Below are 23,654 nucleotides of genomic sequence, written 5' to 3'. Positions count from 1 at the left end.
CGCCGGCGTTACCAGATGCGGCGGCTGATCGTCCGCTTCGATGGCGATGGGACGTAACCGCCGATACCTGTTTTACCTGCTCTCTTACAGTACTCTCGTGTGCTGCATGACGGGGCCCCAAGGGAGCCCCCGACCTACGGGATTAGCCCGACGGCGGCACGTGCCGACCACAGGTGGCTCTTTAAAACTCACTTTATCCGCCTCCTTCGCGGTCGCTCTCTCACTTCACGATGGAAAACCAGAATCCGGAAGCCGCCGACGCGCCAAGAGACACGAGATCGGCTCGAGTCGTCGTTTATCCCTCGATTAGAGCCGCCATCCCGATATTACGAATGTAGAGCATACGCAGTGAAATAGAAGCTGCAAGAATTCAAAGTAGAACGCGGCACATGTCGTATCGATATCTGCAGTCATGTATAATCTCTTTCTCTCTCTCTCTCGCGATATAATTAAGCTCCTCCGCGCGCGATTTCCTGTTGCGTTTTTTTTCTTATGCTTCTTATTCGCATACTGCTGCTCTGTTGACAGATGTAACGTTACGTCTCGGATTAAACGGCTTTGCGCGAGATAAACGATACGTCGGCGCGCTCAGGAAAGAAGGTATGTAACTATCCCGGCTTAAAATAGTCTTCCGGCGAGCTTTATAAATTAGAATCGAAATCGTTACCGAGTACTGTTAATCGTTGGGTAGGATGCCGGCCGAGGCTTCTACGATATCAGAATGTTTCTCGATACGTCATTCCTCTCTTTTCTCTTTTCCTGCCTCCCTGCTGCCAGGAACAGGGAAACGGCATGCTCGGCAGATCGTTCGCGGTTCTGAATTCAAGGTTGGACACGCAACTAATTGCAATAAATATCTCGCCCGGACGCGCTCGACCTCAACTCTATGAGGACTAACGTGTCGGATATATATATATATATCGGTACACCCGGTTTTCTTCCTTCGGAACGCTTGTATATCCCGCCTCCGGCTCGCGGGATCGTATATATTCCGCGGGACAGCCGTGCGCAACGAGCAACGAGCCGCTACTTTATTACAGGTGACTCCGCCGATACTCACTTATATCTCCGCCGTTTCTCCTCACCGTGCCCGCGATCCGCCTTTGCGGCGGAAAACTGAAATTGGAATCGCGCGACTCTCGCGAGGAGCCGAACCAATCAACCAGGGCCCTCGATTCTCGTCCAAGCCCCTGGGAACAGAGATCTCTTGCATGCGTGCAAGAGGGATAATATCCCCCTTTATATCTTTCTAATGTCTTACCGTTATGCGCTCGTATTATTTAAAGGCAAATTTATCGGTGAGTCTACTGCGCGCGCGGTAGATTTCTTCGTTTCATTAACACAACGTGCAATATATTCGCCATTTTATCTTGGTCTCGCGCGCACGTACGTTGATGACTGCGTAGTGTTACGAAACCAGCGCGTTGCAACAGAATAAAGGTAATTTCCAGAATTTTGTTTTTATGTTTTTCTTTCTTTTTTTTATATTACTACGATTTTATTTCGACCGGTAATTATATTACTCACAAATAACCATACACACTACGATTTATAGTCGCTCTTGGTAACTTTGTGACATAATTTTCGTAAAAGAAGGACAGAGTTTCGAATGAAAACGTAAATTTCGCTACCATCGCGGACGATGTATTCTTCTCTCTAATCCGTCCCCGTCTCTCTTTCCTTTTCTTTCTACCTCTCTCGCGGCCCACGATTACGACCCTCGAAATTGCAGTGGTATTGCATACATACAAGGAGAGATCGGGTCGGCGCAATGGAAAACAATATCCCCGCGCTCACCTGTTACACACCCACGCCGCATTATAGTGGCGACGGATATCGAGGCATTCGCGCACGTACGGACACGGCAAGGGAGCACGTTAATGGCACGTGCCAACAGGTGGTTCTTCGAAAGTCACTTATCCACGAAAGCCGCGCGTCTCTTTTCCCTTTTACTCGGTCGGCCGTTCTCGCGCAACTTATATTTATCTACATACGTTCCTCTCCGTGACGGTGCCCCGGCCGCCGCCGACGACGATGACGGCGACGACCGAGAGAACTGGAATTATTTGACCCCCGAGCCTGCGTGCATGGCAGACAAACCGCCGCTATCAGACACGCGGCCCATACAGAGCCCGGGAGTGTGTACCATATATACGGGCTCTCGCGTAGTAGGTACCTCACGTTGTGCTCTCTCGCTATGCTCCAGTAGGCTCGTCAATTTTTATTCGTTAACAGGACCACGCGCTCGTTGTGCCGTGAGATTGTTGTCGATCGCCATATTAGCGATCGATAACGATGATTGGCTTTCGACAAGTCTTGGAGAAAGAAGGAAAGAGACAGATAGATTGATAGATCGATAGATACTTTAATAAATTATAATGTAAGATGGCGTTTTTTAAAACTATTATTAAATATATATAAGATACGAGCAGCGGTTACACAACATTACAGGAAACGAATGAAACTTGCTCGTTCGTACGTATACTGTAATAGCGGTAAATGTTTAGAATGACAATAATATGAGATGAAAAAATAAAGATAAACTTAGCACGCTACGTACTAATTAATCAGTTTATAAAGAAAAAGATATTAATTACAAATGAATTTAATGTGATTCAAGTAACGAAGATTTAAATCTTGAAGGAAACAATCATTGATATCAATTATTAAAAGATATCTATAGAATGATTTTGTAAATTGTAATAATATATAGTATAAATCGTTCAAAATTATATTTTTTCATACAAATCTTTCCGATAGTAAAAATTCCCTAACATTCTAAGGATGATAATACTAGTTTAGAAAAGAGGAAAGATATAGCACGAGGAGGCAAACATTTTCTACATAATCTTCAATCAATTTATGCGATTATAGTAGGGTGAAAGAGAAGCAGAGCGCGGTGGACACACACACACACACAATGGAAATTTACTACATACATGGGAAAAAAATTCTTAGGAGAAGCGGTTAATTGGCGATAAAATTTCGCGCTTTATCCACGTCGTGGATAATAATGTTCGTGTAGGTATACTGCGGCTGACTGATATTTACGAGACATGCTTGTATTAATGTATATATTGTATGTAGATATATATACTCTTATGCGCGATTTGCTGGTGTGCTGCCGTGTATATACACCGCCCGCACTCGTGCGACGACCAAGTACGTGTAATGAGGTTAATAAAGAAAGAAAGAGAGATACCCTTGTCGCTTGAAAACTAGAATCTGATCATGTGTTAGATAAATATAAAACTTATATATCCCTGAATCTTGTTATCTCGAAGTCCCAAAATTTTTGAAACGTTTTTAAGAATTGCATGCTTGATACATCGATTTTAAGATTCTATAAAAAAAAATTCAATATATCGGATTCAAATATAAAATTATTTAATATCCAACGTAAATGTTAAAATTAAAAAATCTTGAAATTTTTAATTGTCATAAAATTCTCTTGTTTTAACTCGTCATATCTTTTAGCTAATTATATTCTTAATATTATTTACCAATATTTATACTCTTCCTTCTTTATTCGAAATTTGATTTTGGCGCATGATGACTCGTCATAATAATATCACATTATTATTTGCCCTCATATTATTTTTCTGATTGCTGTCATCGCAGCGAGCGGCAAACATATTTCGTTATTCAATTGCAGATTTCTGCATTTGTATGCGAGGAATATTGTTCGAGTATAAAAAAATGATTTGAAGCATGTGACGGGAAATTAATCAATCGTAGTCCGGTCACATCGATTTTTGCTTTCGCGCTCAATGGTTGCGCGAACGAGCATGGACGGACGGTAGCTGTCTATGTCGGATTGCGCCCACCGAAGGTGGACCTCGACGTGAATATTCAAGAGGCATTCGTAAAGCGCGGCGTGGTAACGACCTGCGAGATAATTGAACTTTTGTCGAATGTTGAATAGGATACGCGTTTTACAATATCTTAAACTCTCGTGTCCTGTATCGTCAGATATCAGCGTGAGAAAGAATGTTCTCGCGGATGCGTGAGGAGGATCGCGAGAAGAGCATTCCGCATCCCTGATCCGGGAATCAGATTAATAAACATGACGGCTGCCCCGCGAAAACTCGACTGTTCTGGATAGCCGATGTATTGTACATGCCAGGGCGCTTCTCAAGATTTCGTCATGGATTCCTGGCGGGAAACATTCGTTTATGGATCGAGAAGTTGCATAATGTATCGACGATTTTCGCGTGAGAGTCCGAAGCGGAGAACGCGAACACGCGCTGTCCCGTCACAAAGGACGAACGCGCACACAAAGCGGAGAATACGCGTGTACGCACCTACGACGAGAGAAAGAAAGAGGAGCGCGGCCAAAGTTGTGCTCCGCGCTCGAGCAATTCCTTGATGCATATTGTCACGCGTTGTTAAGCCTTGAGAGCACCGGCCATTACCGGCCGGGAAGGGAATCGACGCTGATGCAAAAGCTGAAGAGCGGTGAGGACGAAAGATGCGGACGGTAGCCATATACTTTTCTGGCTGTTATACAGCTCCCTTTGACTAGTTGCACTTCCTCGGATCATCATTGTTTACGTACAGGTTTACGCAAATATTGTCTTCTCGTTTGTCTTCTTTGTGATAATTAAAAAGATATATTTGCGGCAAATTGAATGTTTTAATAGGCTTCGTTATTAATTGATGATTCGATCGATATAAATATGTTCGTAAACTTTAGAAAATAATATAATAATACATATTATGTAAATATTGTGTAAAAGTAATTTTTAATATTGATTTCTCCCTCTTTCTCTCCTTTTCTTTCTCTCGTTAGAGAAAACCATTTTATTTCAAGCTATTTTATTTTATAATCTTCTAACGACATTTTCTAATTGGCCGTTCGTTGGTAAGATGCATACGTTGTAATTGAAAGAGAGTCGCTTTAAAGAGATCGATGGCCAGTTATTTATCTCCGCTGGATCATCTGTGCGATCGCGAACCTGGCTACGAACGATCCGCTTTCGTTGCACAACGCGACGTTTTCCGCGTCAGTTACTTTTGTTCTTAAGACATGCAGAGTAACCGGCGTGCGGTCCGGTCCCCGCGGCACGGGAATAGGGGTCCAGTTAGCAAAGTACGCGCGGGACACAATGGTTTTAGCGTAGACACCGTAAAAGCGCTGGTGGCCGACTCCCACGGTTCATTGGGACGAGTATCTCCCTCTAAGCCTGGTCTTTACGCATACTTTGGCCGTCCACGATTTACCCATTTTGCTTTACTTAAGGCTCGTTCGTGCACTAAGTCGCTAACCGTCGCGTCTCTCTCGCCTTCTCGGCGAACGATCATCCGGCTGTTATCTGATGCTTATTCGCCGCGATGTACCTTCGCTACATTCCAGCTTCCATCAGGGGCAGCAATGTTGATAGTGCGAGTCCCTGAAGGAATCGGGAAACCGCGATACTAAACAATTATCTCTCGCGCTTTCATTCCCGATAAGTTGAAGACGGGATTTTCTTGCCACTGGAAAAAATTGAGAATGCAATTTTTTATTAGATTAAAATTAATATTCGTGGTCTTTCCATCGAGTTTAATGCGGTAAACGATTTAGCCAGATGACATTGCGAAAGAGATATTTTAAAGAGGTTACTTGGAAAATTCTCTAATATAAATGAAATAAAGGATACTTATTTTTTACACACGCTTTTAAATTTTACGCTTTGTAAAATATATAAACCATCGTATTGTGACTTTCTATGAATTTATTATTTTAAAAATGATGAAGCAACTTTTCATTGGCGGAGACTCGTGCTTAAAAATGACCGACTTCCTCACGCAAATTAGAGCCTGTCGAGGCGTTTTAATCATCAACGGAGATACAATACAAAGGCAGCCGCCCGCTGCGGTGGACAGTCGTTGACCGCAGACTCGGTAATCGTTTCTGAGTCTCACTCCCACGCGTTATGAGATCCGCGCGTTTCGCGATGTAAAACGGCGAAACGCGGGAGCAGTTTTGAATTTCATGGATGGTCGCCCGATGACGATTGGTCCTTGCTTCACATCTCCTTGCTCTCTCTTTCTCTCTCCCCCTCTGCAGGACAGCGTCCTGCAATGGATCCCGCGGGAATAAGAAGAAGTCGCGTCCGATATTTCTTGCACTAGCTTCAAACGTTTGCATTATACATGGAGATATCACTGTTTTGATTATGAATAAAATTTAATAGTGAATAAACAAACACTATAGATTAATTAGATACACGTGTTTTATGATAGAGGAAACATTGTTAAATATTGTTTCGATAAAGAAGTCAAACAGATTGTTGCAATCTAGAACAATAGACTTATCATATATTCTCTCGCGGTCGATGCGCTCTTTCTTTTACATCGTACAGCTGCTGCTTTAAGTTGCGCATCGCGAGGATGTGTAATCGCGTCCGGACCTAGACAATGCTCTCGCCATGTCGAAGAGATGGGAAGAGAACGGTCCTACTGTAGTAGATGAACGTTGCCGACAGCGTCGACGAAATTACGCTCCATTCATCCTTTCATTCATTCGAGTGCAATCTCACCTTCCAACTTAGGGCGATGTGTCGTTCTCCGCGGCGGCCTCTTTCGATGTGATAAGCAAAAAAGGCATCACCCGGCCAGATCATTACGTAGAGAGGAACGAAGAAATTAACCACTCGACGCGTAAAAAGCGTGGCGAAGGCAATCCCATTGCGGCTGGGACCGCCGAGTCTTTATTTTTGTGATCCATCCAGCCGCGTGGAGCCCGATAGGAGAGGGGGAAAGAGGGGGTACGCCTAGATCGGGATCTCGGGATCTCGGGATCTTTGTCTACGGTATTCTTGCACCATTGATTCAACTCTACGAGTCAGTGACCGAAAATCCATGTCCGTTGCTTAACGGAGAAGCGATCACCATCTGCAACGAATCGTGCTCGAGAACGTTAAGTCTTTTCCCTCGCGAGAGAAAATCGGTCATTTTTTCTTGTTTGTTTCTCTCTCTCTCTCTTTTTAGATTATTAATTGAGATTTTTAATTTTTTTTTGTTTTTCTAGAAGGCGACGAGGAGTTGAACGGACGCCTCGTCCAACTCGGCGAGGTATTGTCCGAGATAGAGGAAGGAGGTGGCGGGAGGAGAGGGTTGGAAGAAGGGTGGCGTGCTATGATCAGCATGGAGCTTCCGGCACACGCGACGCAGCATGGTGCTCTACACCTGGGGGTCGGAGTCGGGGTCAATCCAGGTGACCCTGCCGGAAGTGCCCTGGCCGCCATTCATTCGCATCCCCAAGACCCTCTAGCCCTCCACCATCATAATCACGGCGCTGCGACACCCGGAGGTATGCATGAGGACTCCAAGAAAAAACGTATGTTTCTTCTTACGAATCCATTTTCTTTGATTTACGTAGAACATTAAGACGATTGTCGCAGGAGACCAGTCGAAAGAAGCGGGAAATTATATTTTCAATCGCACAGAAATTGTCCTTCCGATAAATAAGACGACCATTTCCTGCGATAATCAATTTATCAATAGCAATTACATTTTTTCTGGTTCAAAATAAAACGATTTATTGCATTATCGACACAAATTCTTGATGATCCGGCGCGATATATAAATGACTCTGCCTTTCGATGTCGCTCGTCGATGATCACCCAGATTGTTTCAAGAACGAGACAATGTACGCGACAAACGGCAATAGCGAGGTGCGCAGACGACAAAAATATCGCGGTCGCAAAAAAGAACAGGCACGTGCCACGCGAAATACCGGCGATAAATCTTCGTCTCGGAAGCGCGGCAACACTTTTATTACCAGCGACTCGCACGATGACGATGCATCATGTTCGCCGAGTCAACGGCTGTAACTGGAATTCAGAAATCCATCGAACATGCTTTCCGACTCTCCCTCTTCTTCTCTTTCTCTTTCTCTCTTTTTTTTTCAATGTGACCGGTTCAACAGATTTCTAAAATACGATTAATAGATACGGTTTCAAGTAGACGAGCGACAACTCTATATAATAATAATCGTTTCATAATTAATTATCGTTCACGATACATCAGTCTTTTAGAAGAATCTTACAAACGCGATTTACCCGTCGCGGATTCTATATGCGATCATTAATATTGTCGAAGCCGCGAATTGCGCGTAAAAGCGCGTTGAACGCAAAAATCCGAATTCCCGCTCCCGCCGTTAACTCCTACCGTTTATCATCATTACCTCGCTGTAAACCGCAAGCTTATTAAATCCCGGTATCGACGGCGGCTTACATCCGGCGAAGCGACGTTACGTGCCGGTGGGACATCGATGCGAGCAATGATTCCGTCATCAAAGTTCCGAGACTCCCGCGTGAAAGAGCTCCTTGTTCCGTATGGAACAATCGAGTTAGCTGAACTTGCCTGGCGCTCGTCATACACAGACGTACCGTAGAAGTCGGTAGTTTCTTCTTTGGTGGCCGATCGTCGCAGGTATATTTTTGAGCACGCATACAGACGCCCATACATACGTGAGACACACGGATACGCGCCGGGATCATCTTCGAAGCGCGGTAGTTTCTTTCAGCCAACGGTTGGTTACGCCGGCGTGGAAGCTCGTTGTCTTCCTTCGTTCTCCGCGGATGTGTATGCGTGACGGAAGAGAGTGGTGCTGGTTAAGGAAGATGAAAGGCTGCCGCCGTGGCAGCAACCAGTGACGCGGCATGAGCCACGAGACCCGTGAAGGAAGAAGAAGAGGGTAGAGAAAGACAGAGTCAGGGGGTCGTTAAATCTAATGATATCAACGTATTTGACAGAGAGAGAACCGCGGATCTCAATTTTAGGATCCCACACGAAACGCGCCTCCAACATATACATCGTTATCTAATTTATTAATGATCTAATTTATTATTCATGATTCCGTGTAACACCCTCGATTCCTATTCCTGCTTCTCGTCGATCGCGGGACAAATATCTTCTTAATTGCATCTCTAAATTCATCGACGCGTATCGCGATTGTCTTTAATGATGCGTGAACTCGCGCAGCGGCATTAATTTGTAATTATTTTGTAATTAACGCCGCGAATGCAATAATAATGAATTTATACGATTCATCGACTTTACGCGACGTAATAATTATTTCGTACCTCGCGAGAGATCGGATCGGCCGTTTCATTTCGATTCCGCAATTTTTTCGTGATTAATCGCTACTTCATTTAGACTCTGAGCTCGTCATTCGACGATCGAAAGGCCCGCGTTACTTGATCAACAATATTGCCTGAGAAAGCGGTAGTGAAATAATTTCTTTCTTTCTTTCCTTTTTTTTTTTTTTCCGGGAAAAGAAAGTGATATTGCAGAAGCGGAACTGAGCGTGAAACGTTTCGAACGTCTGAATTTAGCACGAACATTTTATTTTCGCTCTATATATATACTCTACGAAAAAAAAGTATCGACTTTAAAAACCCACGCCTCTCTCCGATAGATTATGCGACGACTTATTACGCAAAACGTACACGTCTTTTGATATATTTGACCGCTTGATGCGATTTATTTAGCAATCCGTATTAACATATTCAATAATCTGATACTCGAGAAAGTAGCGTTACATGAAAAAGGATTTCAGAGCCTCTAATCACTGCCTACGTCCTTCTTGCGAGACGTATTTGTAATTGCATTTGTATTTGCATATGTGAAATTTGTGTCGTCGCTTCCAAATAAACATTTTAATCTTTTTATTTCGGTGATCTTTATGGCTCCGATAACGATTGCGTATGAACAGCGTAGTTATTGAATGTCATAAGAAAAGAAAGAAAAGAGACGGTACATCATACTATTACTTCGAGATCATACAAACGAGAGGGAAGGGATTAAACGCGCGCCAATATCGAGTGGGTAACACATCACGCTTGAATCTTCTCGCGCAAGTTATTCCTTCTGCTGTGGACAGAAATTGCTTATGGGGGCTTCGCGCAACGAAGAATGACTGGCAGCATCCGATATACAGAGTGTAACTGAAAGTTCTGTACAAACGAGTGCGAGTTCTATGCATTAGAACAATAAAAAAAAGACAGTACTTTTATTTTATAATTTTTATTTTTATTTGTACAACTCAAGATTTATTAACTTATGCCTTTTGGCTCTTCAATTTATTAAATTTTGTCGTGTCAGTTTTTTTTGTTTTTTTTTTAAATTTAATTTAACTATGTTATACGGACACCCTTTATAATTGCTCTCGTGCCCTTTTTAATTGTTATTTAATAAAAACAAGATTATAGAGATAACAATTTTTAAAAATGGTAAATTACGTAAGTGTCATCGTTAATGCAAATACAACAACGGCTTAAATTAAAAAAAAAAAAAAAAAAAAAAAAAAAAGGGATGTTCAAAACTGCCTCCTTGAGATTATACATGAGCATAAAAAATTCCAAGGATATTACGCAACTGTCGAGAATTTGTCTATGTCATTAATAGGAGTTGAATAAACTAGTTGTTTTACAATTAAATGACTCCATCTAAAAATCATAATAAAATTCCAACTTTACAGAATTGTATCTCTACAACGAAGCCTTTCAGGACCCTCGTTCGTCTGGTCTTTCTTTTTTTATTGCATAAAATTCACCCTTAATATTCATGCAGATCTTTCAGTTACACCCTGTATATTTTTTATTTCGCGTTATATGCACGCGTGTTGCCGCGTATAGGAGAAGCACGAAGAAGCGCGGGGTAAGATAGCGGCGATTATTTATGGGGTTAAATAAAGGAACACTCCGCGCGCGCGATCGCGCCGATACCGGGACCCGGCGAGAGTACAAATAGGTTGCCGCTATCGTCCGGGGCGCGAGTCGTCATGATCCGAGATGGCAACGGACGCGGAGGTGCCGCAAACGCCTCCTGCTGCTCGCGATTTCCTATCGAGGCAGTCGCGAGGTCTCTATGGGTGTACGATGGCGCGCCCCCGATAGGGCTCCCAGATTTATACTCCTCAGATACGCGAGATCGATGAAAAATATTCCACGCAATATTGGACCGCGCTATTTACGAGAACGTGCGTATTTTACGTTATGTTTATGCGAATGGCATCCGGAAACGTCATTAGCGTCTGCCTATTTTACATTATATACGTTATTTATTGCTGCCGCTGTACAAGTACCGCTTTATCGGGAACACTTGATTATATTCAGAGAATGACGTGACACATGATTACGCAGCTGCAACGTTTTAATTAACGCAACGTAGGTCAATCTCCTCGAATAAATGAAGAGATAAACGCGTACCCCGCTTTTGCATTGTTCGCTCAAATGTATGTGTATTTCTCTCTCTCTCTCTCTCTCTCTCTCTCTCTCTCTCGGATTTCAATTTCACATCTCGATTAATTCCCTTTTTTTCTGTTTGAAACAGATGACGGCAGCCACGGGATGAACCAGGACGGTGAGTGAGCTCTTTTAATTCTCACATATATACATCTAATTATAATCGCGGTTTTCTAACGTGCCTGGATATCTTTATTGCCTATCAGCTACGATTAGACTCATGAAAATTTGGGCAAGGAAAATAAGCGTGATGATCGGATAAACGTATTGCGGACCGTTATCGATACGCATCGTACATATAATTCTGTTATAATCGACCGCGTAATTAAATACAGATCGAAAGGAGGAAATCGTGCGGAAAAGCGTCGGCCGCTTTGCCGATATCGGTATCGAGATCGATTCCCAATTATTTCAACACGCGTTCTTAAGTCGTGCGCTACGTTACGGAGCCGCGATGCGGAATCGATCCGTGTGATTCGATCAGACGTCGACATAGACGCAAAGATCCCCCAAATAATTGTTAATAATTGTGCGAGAGGCGCGTTCCACTCGCCACCGAGAGCATTATCGCATCCTAAATCTATAAAATAATAATAAGCGATTCGACGCGCATCCTTGAGATATCGATGCAAATGTGAACACCGTAAAGCGAAATCGCGAACCTCTTCGAACTTCTTTTCATATTATTGAATTGAATCTGCGTTAGATTTTAATTCGCTCGACTATGAGAGCGCTCTCGTCCTTTTTCGAATCTCACGCGTGTGAAGAATGCTCCGATCGTTTCTCGTTTCGCGACTTCTCTTCGCGATTCGGACGAGGGATGGAGCCGAGGGTTACCTTCTCGACGAAGTTGCGAGGAAGGATCCCCGCTAGCACTTGGCCGCACCGATGTTCGCGTATAATTTATGCCGATGTGACTTACACCGCCTCGCCGCGGTAGGTGGGAGACGGCGCTGGATGGTAATCACGAGTTTAAAGAGTGAACGATCGCAAGGTGTTGGGAGGCCGCGATGTGGGGCCCCGACCAGCACGCTCAATATTCAACAGGTATTTACATTCGCAAATTGTTTACGTCAGCCTACGATGAAACCTGTCAGGATTTTCGTTTCGTCGGCAGCTCGATTCTCTCTTTCTCTCCATCACGTCCTTCTTCCCTCTCTCGTCTTTTTCCTCTCGTGCCCGATGCGCCTTCCTCCCACACGCGGTGATCTTGGCGAGCGACGAGAGGAGAAGAATTGCCCTCTTCTCTCGCGCCTCATCCGTCCTTCCCCCGAGGCGGCGCGTAATTACATCTGGATATTAATCAAGTGCACGTCGAGAACGAGCACGGCGAGATCTTGATTTTCGCCCGCGTCCGTCCGATCGCGCGGATATCGTTTCGGCGTCTATCAGCACGAGAGCGAGCGATCGCTAATTTAGTATTAAGCGTGTGTTTGTTTAGCGGCGCTTAAGTCGGAGATTAATTACAAGGTATAAAGAGGCGGCTGCAGCATTAACAGGCTACTTGTTAACGTAACTAGAATTTGCTCTTTTCGATTATATGTTAAAACATTTTTTTTTTTTTCGACATTTAAAGTTTTTATATATTAACATGTGTGTATAATTTAAGAATTTATTTAAAGAAAAACTGGTGCATTTTTTTCTTGATACTAACTTGATGGTGACGCATCTCGCAGGATTTCGGACATTTATTATTGTTGTTATTTATTGCTTAAGAGAGAAAGATACATCAATTAACGAGGCTCGCACGATTCTGTACCGCGTGCTTTTGATATCACAATACGGTATCGTGGCTTTCCGCGATTTTTCCGCTCCCTCGCAAGATCGAGGCTACAGATAAGTCGGGCACCGGTCAAACGCTCGTACACGGTGCAGAACCAGTTTACTTTCCTTAATGCCGGACGATTACGCGGACATTTGAGAAGAGGAGAAAAAAAAGGGAAACGTACGGGCACATACATACAATCTGCACACAACCAACATCGAATTATCCGCTCGCCTCGATACCCAAATCGCGCCGAATCGCTTTTAACGACGGGGTCATTAAATCATGCAGATTGTATTCCAAATATTGCAATTAATACGCGCTCGATACGCTATGGGAGAGCGAGACATACTTTGATAACGCGTGCGGAAGATGGGTTCTCGATGCCAACAAGCCTCTCCTTCTTTCGGAAAGCGCTCTCTAATCCCGGCTTGTCCGATTAGCCTGGCGATAGGCGGCATTTTACGGTCCTTTTCTCGAGGAGACACGGACGGCGGTTAACACATTTATCGTCGCGGTTATTAATATGCGGATTACGCGGCATAAGTAACGTCGCGCGCGTACGTGTATTATACATACGGGCGATACGTACACGCCGGCCGGCCCGATCCTAATTATAGCGTAATACAAGCGCAATCGCACGCGGCACAGCGCTTACGTAATCCCGCGATAATGCGGCTCTCCGCGAGTGCGCTCTTACGAGCGCGGCGTAAGGTTGCATACCACGCCTGCCGATGGAAGCGTTCGCCCCTGTTCGTTCGTGGGATTCACTGTGGGATGAGGCGGCGTTATCTCGTTATCTCGTTATCTTGCCGAGATAGTGGCATCGGGGCGCGCGGATTTTTCCTTCTCGAGAAAGAGAAGGACGCGCGCATCCTCCGATCCGTACCAGCTTTGAATCGCGATCCAACGATTGCTCAAGATGAGTTTGTTTTCAGAAATCTTAGATCTCCTGTTCATACGTGGAACGGAGTTGTTCAGAGAAGACAGAAAAAGAGAGAAAGGGAAAGATGAACGCGAGAGATACGCGACGCTAAAAATGTAATTGCACGAAATTACGCACGACGAGATTTCCGCTATGATTAAGATTAACGCTTTCGCTCCGGATACGTTCGCGCGTAGCGGAGTATTATAATTAAAAACACGACTTCTCTCAGGTATACTTGACTCGACTCTCTACTGAGATGATCATGACACGTCAACGTGCACGAATTTCAATCGTTTCGACGTGATAAATGGCTTTCTTTTGATTCTCCATAATTTTTCGAGAAAAGGAATTAAGCAATTTATACATTAGATTTAAAAATTATTAAGTATTATCAATTAATTAAGACCGAACCATGTTCTCCGATAAAATCTCGAAACTTCTTAAAAATTGGTTCACAGAATTTATGCGAACAAGTCGAGACTGAAATGACAGGATTTGATAAAACCAGATTAAAATTGATTAGTTAATCAATTAATTAGATTTCTATAAGTTATATAAAATCCGTATTAAAAAGCGCGTCGCGGAGAACCGGAGTGTTCGAATAACACGTAACGATAAAGGATAATTTTAACGAGCTGACATATCGCCGACTTGTATTCGCAGTGATATTATCTCGCTTGATTTCGTTTCGTTGCACGAACACAGGTTGCACGATCAGCGCGACGTTGTGTCCGGGCAGCGCGTTCGCCGAGCCTGCTCGGAGAGACGCCACCGCCCTGAACGATTCAGGAAGCGAGGTCAGCACCCCGGCCTCTTCCTTTTCTCCCTTTCTCGCTTGTCCCGATTAGCCGGGAGTATAGCGGAGAGATCCGATAACATCGACCGGCCGCGGCGAGTAGCCGCGCCGATAACGCCGCTATCGCGCGACTCCCGCGGTGAATCACCGAATGCACTCGGAAAGGTCATAATATTCTAATGTATCTCTGTTATCGATTCCCGACCTGATCGATCCGGGAAGACGGGACGAATCGCGCGCGCGCGGATCGTAAATTATACAGGATGATATTTGAGTTAATTAATTGCGTGCGGTGCGACCGCGAGGAATTCCGAAAGAACCATGTGCCGGTAGCTCTCTCGAATATGAATATTTTATTCGCTAGAAAGAGAGAGAGAGAGAGAGATCACGCGAGAAAAATCGGTTCCGCACCGATTAGATGGTATCGAATGTAACAGAAATATTTCCGAGGAATGCAATCGCAGATTATGATAATTATTAATAAATAACATGAGAGATGTTATAATGGAGATAAAAATTTATTCAAAATTCGCTCGCTCGTACATTTCGATAAATTCTCTGAAACATCCGGGTGCGTACGTCAACGATTTACGATTATTTACGGAAGATACTTACGGTTCGCCAACGAGAATATTCCTCGGCGATGCGACAAAGTAATACATACCGGTTTCAACGAATACGCTAATCAACAAAACTGTTTCTACCGGCTGGTATCTGATGCACACGCCGTGCGCGAGACAGTGTACGCGTGTATGTATATATGTATGTATGTATGTGTTATTCGCCTCTCGCGCATAAGTGGTACGTGCAGTACCACGCCCGCGCACGCGAGCGGGAACTCGTTCGATAGAACGAGAAAAACGAGAGAGAGAGAGAGAGAGAGAGAGAGAGAGAGAGAGAGAGAGAGAAAGGTACGCACTCGCGCGCTCGGTGAGAATGATTTGTATTGCTAAATAATCAGCGCCAGTTGTCTCGAGCAGTTGGTTTAATGAGGACCGCGGGGGAAGCGGGCAGGATAGAGGAGAGAAGCGAGTAAAAACACGCGAGAAGAGAAGTCGGAAGGAGATCGAGGCTCTCGGGCCGTCGCGCAAACTTCAGCTACGGCAATCGCATAATTCCTGATCAGGTTATCGTACATTCGATATTTCAATATTGAGAGCAATCGGCTAGTATATATATATATATATATATATATATATATATATATATATATATATATGTGTATGTGTTGGCAAGACAAACATTGCTCAATCGAAATTCCATCGTCCATATTCTCTACCGATGCTGTTTACGGAATATTTATATATATATATTTTTATTTAACATAATATCGCTAAAAAACAAGTTCCTCTCGATATCTTTCATTTTCCTGCAACCATTATCTGGATCGTGACATTTCATGACGAACCATTAATAGCGAGAGAGAGAGAGAGAGAGAAAGAAAGATGATGACTCTTTCGCGCGGAAATTGGAGGTTTCGATATACTGAATTTAGAAGCGACTTGTTGACTCGATACACGGATCGAGATTACGCGGAGGTGATTTTGTCTGGGATTCTCTCGAGTCCCTAGGCACGTCGGGGGACGCTGCAGATACGATCGGTACAACTCCAGTTGTATATACGGAGTCACGTGTAGAGTCCGCCGCCGTCGTACGTGTATCAATACACGTACATATCTTTGTACACGGACGAGGGTGTGGCTGCTCCGCGCAACGGTATCATCGTAGATGCATACCGGTATCATCGAGACGAAATTCTCGTTGCGTTTCGACGATTGTGACCTTTCGAAGGACACGTGCTCTCATTCGCGACATAAACAGCATTATCGGATAATGAAGACGAAAATGAGTCAACTTTCATAAATCGTCAGAGGAAGAAGGGTATCGAGTGCAGTTGTTTTCTTAATATTTTATTAGTCGTATGATCGCACATTTTTAAAACACACATGGATAGCGTAAAAATTTTCTTATTGCATTCTCTTTGAAAAGCTTCAATTGCATTTTTCAATATAGTAATTTTATTCGCGTGCGAACTTTCCGCGGTGATTATCATTGCTGTTTCGTATCGTTTACGGGATTGCTTGAGTTATATCAGCGGCGTCTCTCTTGGTCTTTCAAAGTGTAAGGCCCCGCTTAATTCGAAACCCTTCCTCCTCCCCCCCCCCCCCGGGTCCTTTCGAGTACCTTCGTTTAACCTGCGTTAGCACCGCTGACGCGCGGTCGCGTTCTTCCGTACGCTTGCGTATACAAACTCACACATACATATATTGTATATATATACAGATATAGTCACGACTGGTACCTGCTTCGCCAATGCAAACGCCGGCTCGTAATACTCGAGTACCGAGTAGTACGCGGATACTTGCGCAAACAGTCGGAGGAAGTGCGGTTGCGAGACCGATCGGTCAGTGAGTCTGAATGCGTTCTCGCTATTGAAAATGCGTGTTGTATTTTAACGATTTTGCGTGCCATTACTATTGCATCGGATCCCGACGTTGTCGCCGCGAATTTATTCTACGAAATGCATTGTCGACCCAAATTTTCTTTACGATGAACAAGTTTACTCACAATTTTAATTCGATTAAAGAATCTTTTTATTATCGATTGTTTTTCACTGAGAATAATTAGCCATAGAATTGGATACATAGTTTCTTTATATTTTTTTAGAATATTATTTAATATACTTTTTCAATATTTAGCCCCTCTATTCCAATAACGCATTTTATTTTTTTATTTGTTTATTAACGGAAAAAACTCCACAGCGATATAAAAAGGTATAATGTTATAGAAATATTTATAATATAAGATTAATACAATTTTTTAATAGAAAAGAGATAGATACAGCAATAATACAAATAAATATATTAACGCGATTACAATAGAAATGACGGTAATAATTGTAATAAGTGTCAAATTGTCGCTTTGACATTGAAGCTAAAGCAGATATTAAAAAATTTTTGAGTTTGCGTGTGACAAATCGGGAAAAGAAACAGAGTTGACTAACATAGACAGGATTACATATTTTAATGATAGGATTCATATATTTGATAAATTTATTTTAAACTGTGTACAAAAATAAATACGAGGAAAAAATATTTCTTTTTGACATTAAATTTGAATGACATTTCGAGAATTTCAAATAATTTGACTATTGAAAATTAAAAAGAAAAAGAAAAAAGCGTCGGTTAGTCACGCCTGCGTGTCTCGAGAGTGCTCATAAAACGATCCAACATACGTTTTGACGTATAGTCACGATCCAGTCGCTTATTCCGACGCGTAAAAATCTATACCGCATACTTTCCACACAGAACTCTTTACGAGAGTATCAATTCTACGTAGAAATGACCGACCGCAATCTCCTCGCGGGACGTAATAACGTGCGAAAACAAGAAATCTTAGATCGCTCTGACACCTGCCACCCACGGTGGTGCACACGTGAGAAGGAAGGAGAAACGAACGGCTGAGAAAGGACCGTTTTCCGACGCGGGTACGCACAAACGCACGTGCGTAAACCATCGGCGAGGTCCGGGGGCGCGGGTGGAGGTCCGATCATGCGTAACAAGCTGTTCGGTAGCCGTGTTCGCGGGCCTTTTACGGATCGCGTGTTGCGTGCCCGTTTTTAACGAGCGAGCAAAAAGTCGCGCGGCGCCTCGATCATTATCGGGCGCGAGGGGATAAAACGATCGCTACGAGGACCCTTCGCGCCGAGACGAGAAGTCAGCGTCCCGTGTTTCCAGAGATACATTCGCTCGCGGCCGGGAGATTAATAATTATCGGGGTGGTCGTGAATACTAATGGTTTCCGCGGACTCTAGAAATAGTCTGCGTAGAATCTAGCTTGGACGCTGGCTTCCTTGCTCGACACATTGCTTCTTCCTCTCGACTTTCTCGGTGGCGATCTATGCGCGTTTAACCGTAAGTCATTTAATAGTATGACTATTTTGAAACGAGGAAATTTGAAAGTTGTATTCGAGACAAAGTCAGATAAAGGAAAGATGTATAATTTTGGATTCTAATTTCTAAAGTTGAAAGTTTAAGATTAAAATTTATACTCGCAGATTTAATACTAGAGATTACTCTCCCTCAAGTTGTATCATAGTTTCAAATATTTTTAATTCTTAAAAACAGGTAAAACTTAATTTGAGAAATTAGTTTTTGAGATCGATATTTATCGAAAATTAGAGAAACGTGATAAGAAAAGATAAAATTAAACTGTTTTAAAAATACTTATTAATATTATAAAATGATATAAAAAAATTCTTTATCATTAAAATTGTCATTTCTTTAGAGAAAGTCAAAAAAAGAAAAACAAAATTAACGAGGAAGAAAGGCATAAATTATGGACTATTGTTAAGAAAAATATAAAAATATAAATAAAGATATCCCGATATAGGAGAAACCTACGTCGATTTTATTCCTTTCCTCTACGAAGCAAAACGAATGATTAGAGCGATCGTTGTGGTGTGTCCCGTTACCGAGCCTGAAAACTCGAAAAGTCGCTTACGAATATCGTGAAAAGTTGCAGGTGCAATTATCGGTGACGCGCGGTCAAAAACGAAGGTGTTTCTCCGTTGCATCCGAGCAATTATTCGTTCCCGTCTCGATTATCGCAGATTACACGTGCGCGCGGCAAGTGTATCGTTCACGCATAACACGCGTGCAGTCCTCTCTTCCGCGAATCTCTCCGGGACTTATTAAGTATTAATAAGCCGAAGAAACGCCCAGCACCGATTAGCGTCCGATGACGGAAGTCGAACAGGTTCGTCTCTCGAAGCCTGATTACTAATCACGTACTACTCAACGTGCACTCTATTAAAGACGACCAACTCGATACGAAGATACGCGAACAGTGACACGATCCTGTTTCCAGATTCTTGTAAACATCGACAACTGTAATTAACGTACAGTTATACCTGTAATTAGCGTACAGTTACATAAATAGAAAAATAAATATCTGAAAGCATCTTTTCAAAACAAGGAAGTTTGTGGGTGTGCATTTGCATTAATTGTCGATAATAACGTATACGTTGTCACCCGGTATTTCTCCGAAATACCGCAATTATCTCTTTAAACTAGTTGGATATCGAGGCACGATATTTTGGTCAACATCGACTATTTGGTATATCACCTACGTGACGGTTTCCCGGGAGGCAGGCGGGCTCCTCCGAGTCGTTTCGTAGCTTGCATCGCCAGCCAGTTGAGAGTCCGTTAGTCAGCGGAATAGTCTGTGGGGCGCCAGAGCATGACGCCATTAACGTAACGAGGCCACACGTTGCACCCTCGCGAGCACTGGACTATATCAGCCCCGAGTGCCGGCAATGGACTCCTAGACCTAGACCTCCGCGAGTCGCGCGCGCGCGGGAGAAAGAGACAGAGTCTGATATCTCGCGCAATTATACTCCAATGGAGAGATATCCGTGTCTCTCGTACGTACGGTTCGCCGGTTCGAGTGCATCGGCCGATCGCGACCGGCTGTCAATAACGCGACGACTGGAGCGAATGTCGCGTCTCTGTTTATACGGTATTACGCCGGTGCGCACGTGCGGCCACGCATGGGTTTCCGCTTCAACTGATCGCGAACTGGTTTTTGAACCATCCAACCGTTCGCGTTTCCTCCGCCGGCGGATCGTGTCCGCTCTCAGATTGTCGCGCCTGGTCAGCGAGAACGGACAAGTGCGGGAGCGTCGGCGGTTCACCGCGAGTGTCGGCATATCGATATCGAGGATTTTGATTGGAATTGTACATTTAACCGATCAGATGTCGAGGGTGAACGTCATCGAGAATTAAAACTGGCGATAAATGTCGTTAACCAGCGTGTATAAGCGATGGGGGTAAAATCGCGGACGATGATATCCGCTGCATTACCGGAAGCGGGAACAAGCGGCGAGGCGGGGTCAGACTCGAGATCGACTCAATGTACTCGCAACAAATCAGCGACGGAATCAAAAGTTACGTGGCTTGTCTCGCAGTCGAATTACGGTAAATTAGCGGGAGTAAAGAGCCAACGCCGACGAGAGAGCAGCAGGTACCTACCTACATCGAAGAGAAGCGAAGTCGTACAGGACGGACGGACGGACGGATGGGCAGGGGCAAACATAAATTAAGATGGGGGACTGATTATGAGGCGAGGGCAGGCTATCATTACCCGAGCCATCGTGACCGGTCGACCCTGCAGCAGCCGCGGCTGCTGAACGCATCGCGTTTTCTCTCTCTCTCTCTCTCTCTCTTTCTTTCTCTCTTACTATCTTCCTGCCTCTCTCCGCGCTGGTACACGATCCGCCTGCCTCGTGCCCCGATAATACCGGGGTGGGAAACTGCAAATTATTAATCTCTCCGTTCCCTGCATTACATAGTTCAACGAATATGAAACGAGTATTGTCAGAGAGATGCGAAACCACCGTTCCGCGGCCGGTCGAAGCGCCGCCGTTAGATAAAATTTTTCTCCCGGATCAGTCCGCGAATAGAATGAACCATCTAGAATGATCCGTCGTGAGATTATCGACCGTTCAAAAATTTTTACGTTCACGTGTCTCTTGAAGTTTTTTTTTTTTTTCCTCCTCCTCAAAGAGAGGAAATATATAACTCTACGCGCTTGTCAATCAAAAAATGAGGGAGAATAAAACGAGCGTAGAAAAGTAGATGGATAGGTACGAATGAAAGATTTATGTTGGATCACAGTAGTGATACCGCCTACGGGACGGAGGTCGTGGCGAGGACGATCGAAAAGGACTCGCTCGAGTTTCTGCAACGCGACGCGAGCAGGAGAAAGTATGACATTAAGCACCACGCGCTTTTCCTTTGCCGGGAGCCGGAATCGCGATCGACGGCGAACACTTCGAAAAGCTGTCCAACGGAGCGATAAAGAGTAATACATACATACGCGCGTTGCCCACGCAGTTTCTATGTACTCGTGTATTTCTCGTTTTTCCGTCCGCGGAATCGCGGTACCTTCCACTACCGAGCAAACTGGGTCGGCTCTTCGTAATTTCCGGATATCTTCCGAGCGCGGAATCTTTTCATGATTATTTATTTCGCAAGTAAAATAAATAATCTTCTTTATCTCGATTTTCATACATTTTATCGAAATTCCTTCAATTTCCAATTTTGACACATTGAAATCGTGAAGAAATTGCACGCGATTGATGAATATTTTTTTTCTACGGTAAAATATTCGATAAGATTTCTACTGAAAAATCGACCAAAGTTTCAGAAAACGGAACCACGCGTTAGACGGCTTTGAAAGAATTCCGCGGATCGCTATCAGGGATCGAGGATCGATCCGATGGCGGCGATCGATTTGCACCGCGTGACAGCCGTGCATGGTCGCAATTTAATTCGCATATTCGCCGATATATATCGCGCTCTCGCGTAGCGATCAGTTGCGAAACGTTGCAACTGTTGGCTCGGACTCTCGATATTGATATCTCACCTCTCGATAATCATATACGATGTATACAGAAATTTCTTTAACGAATGGAAAATTTAAACAATAGGTTTTTTGATCAATTTTGAATCAATTTTCTTTGCAATAAAATTATCGGGCTCCATAGATAATATTCGAATAATTATTGAAAGGATTTTTTTTGACATTTTTGCACAAGTCGAACATCTTCTGATGATACTACTTCGCATAAAAGTATTCGCGTGTTTGCAGGACAAGCGAATCGTTTCAGCGGCCGAGTTTTGCAGTTCGATCGTGAACAATTAGACGTCGTATCTCTCTTCTTTCTCTTTTTGTTGCCTCGCTTGATCTTTTCTCTCTCTTTTTCTCTCGTTCCTCTTGTCGCTCAAAATCTCTGTTCTTTTTTCTCTCTCGCTCACCGTTTCCGATACAGTCGAAGAATCGAAATCCGCGATTTGAGCCAAAGGAACATTACGTATGCTGTTGGTGGTAAAATAAAAAAAAAGACATGCCTTTTTTTCTATTCGTAATTCTTCCGCCTACGATCAACCGCATGCGGCCGCGTGAATGTTCGAGTGGAATTTCGATTCATCGATGAATTCGCAGTTTGTTTTTCGATCGCTTGCTTTTGTTGACTGGCTTCACGGAGATAGTTTACCGTCTTTTAAGCTGACACGTTGCGGCAACCGTGTGTACGATTTACGTCAATCTTTGTCAACGAGAAAATTGTCGTCGCAAAATATATTGGTAGAGATTTTTAAAAAATCCTATTTTTAATTAAAAAAGAAAACATTTTGAAAAGACGCATTAGATAGTAACAGCTAATTTTTAGAATGTTAAATTAATCGCTGGTATACGGTGATTGTGAGAGCGATGATTGACTCGTTATGTTACGCGTACGATAAAATTTGCGAGCATCATGCACGATGATTTATTCGGAGATTTTCATCGCGAACACGCGAGATCTTACATTAGAGATCGAACATTGAAGGTAGCTCGAGCCGCGACTATACGTTAAAACGACACCGGTTGGCAGAGGGGCATTCGCCAGAAGGGCTTTACGGTAAGACCCCCCGACCACGCCATGAACGCTCTCGCTATAAAAACAATGAGAGAGTAGAGAAGGAAAGAGAGAGAAGGAGAGAGAGACAGGAGGCTCTATTTGCATAACCGCCTCGGCTCACAAAAGTCTATGATAAGTTGGCCCGATAAAGACGACCGCTTGTAATCCCCAGCTTCCGCGCTCGCGGGACGCCGTATATATGTATATATATCAAAACAGAATGCTACGAGAACTCTCGCGGCTGTTTCTCAACGAATTACGTTGCACGGTCTTCGATTAGCGTCGATATTGCACGCAAAGGTTCCTGCAAATTTATCCTTGTCTCTCGATCTCGATCCGATTACAATATCGCGCTGCCACGATAACACACTTTGATAAGAAAGAATAGCTTCTTTTCAAGACCCGAGAAAGTAAGAAAGTAATTTTCTACGTCTGAGGCTGACATCATGTTAAGCATTAAAAAA

At 43.6% G+C, this 23,654-nt stretch overlaps 1 protein-coding gene across 10 annotated transcripts in view; it reads left to right on the top strand.

Annotated features, from left to right (window-relative positions):
• Positions 1-23,654, top strand: part of Sv (paired box protein shaven) — a 153,285-nt gene that overhangs the window by 47,995 nt on the left and 81,636 nt on the right. For 8 of the 10 annotated variants that reach the window (XM_070315393.1, XM_070315377.1, XM_070315386.1 and 5 more), the window contains 2 exons: positions 7,016-7,324; positions 11,326-11,355. In XM_070315393.1, coding sequence (XP_070171494.1) covers positions 7,123-7,324; positions 11,326-11,355 — 232 coding nt within the window. In that variant the 5' untranslated portion in view covers positions 7,016-7,122. Of the gene's footprint in view, positions 1-559; positions 601-7,015; positions 7,325-11,325; positions 11,356-23,654 lie in introns of those variants that run through there. The other 2 variants (XM_070315363.1, XM_070315378.1) reach the window with 2 other exon arrangements.

The sequence above is a fragment of the Polyergus mexicanus genome, unplaced genomic scaffold, assembly GCF_030449975.1.
Source record: "Polyergus mexicanus isolate NDT 795.1 unplaced genomic scaffold, iyPolMexi1.0 SCAF_2, whole genome shotgun sequence".
In the NCBI taxonomy this organism is placed as follows: domain Eukaryota; kingdom Metazoa; phylum Arthropoda; class Insecta; order Hymenoptera; family Formicidae; genus Polyergus; species Polyergus mexicanus.
This window is presented reverse-complemented; position numbering and strand designations above follow the sequence as displayed.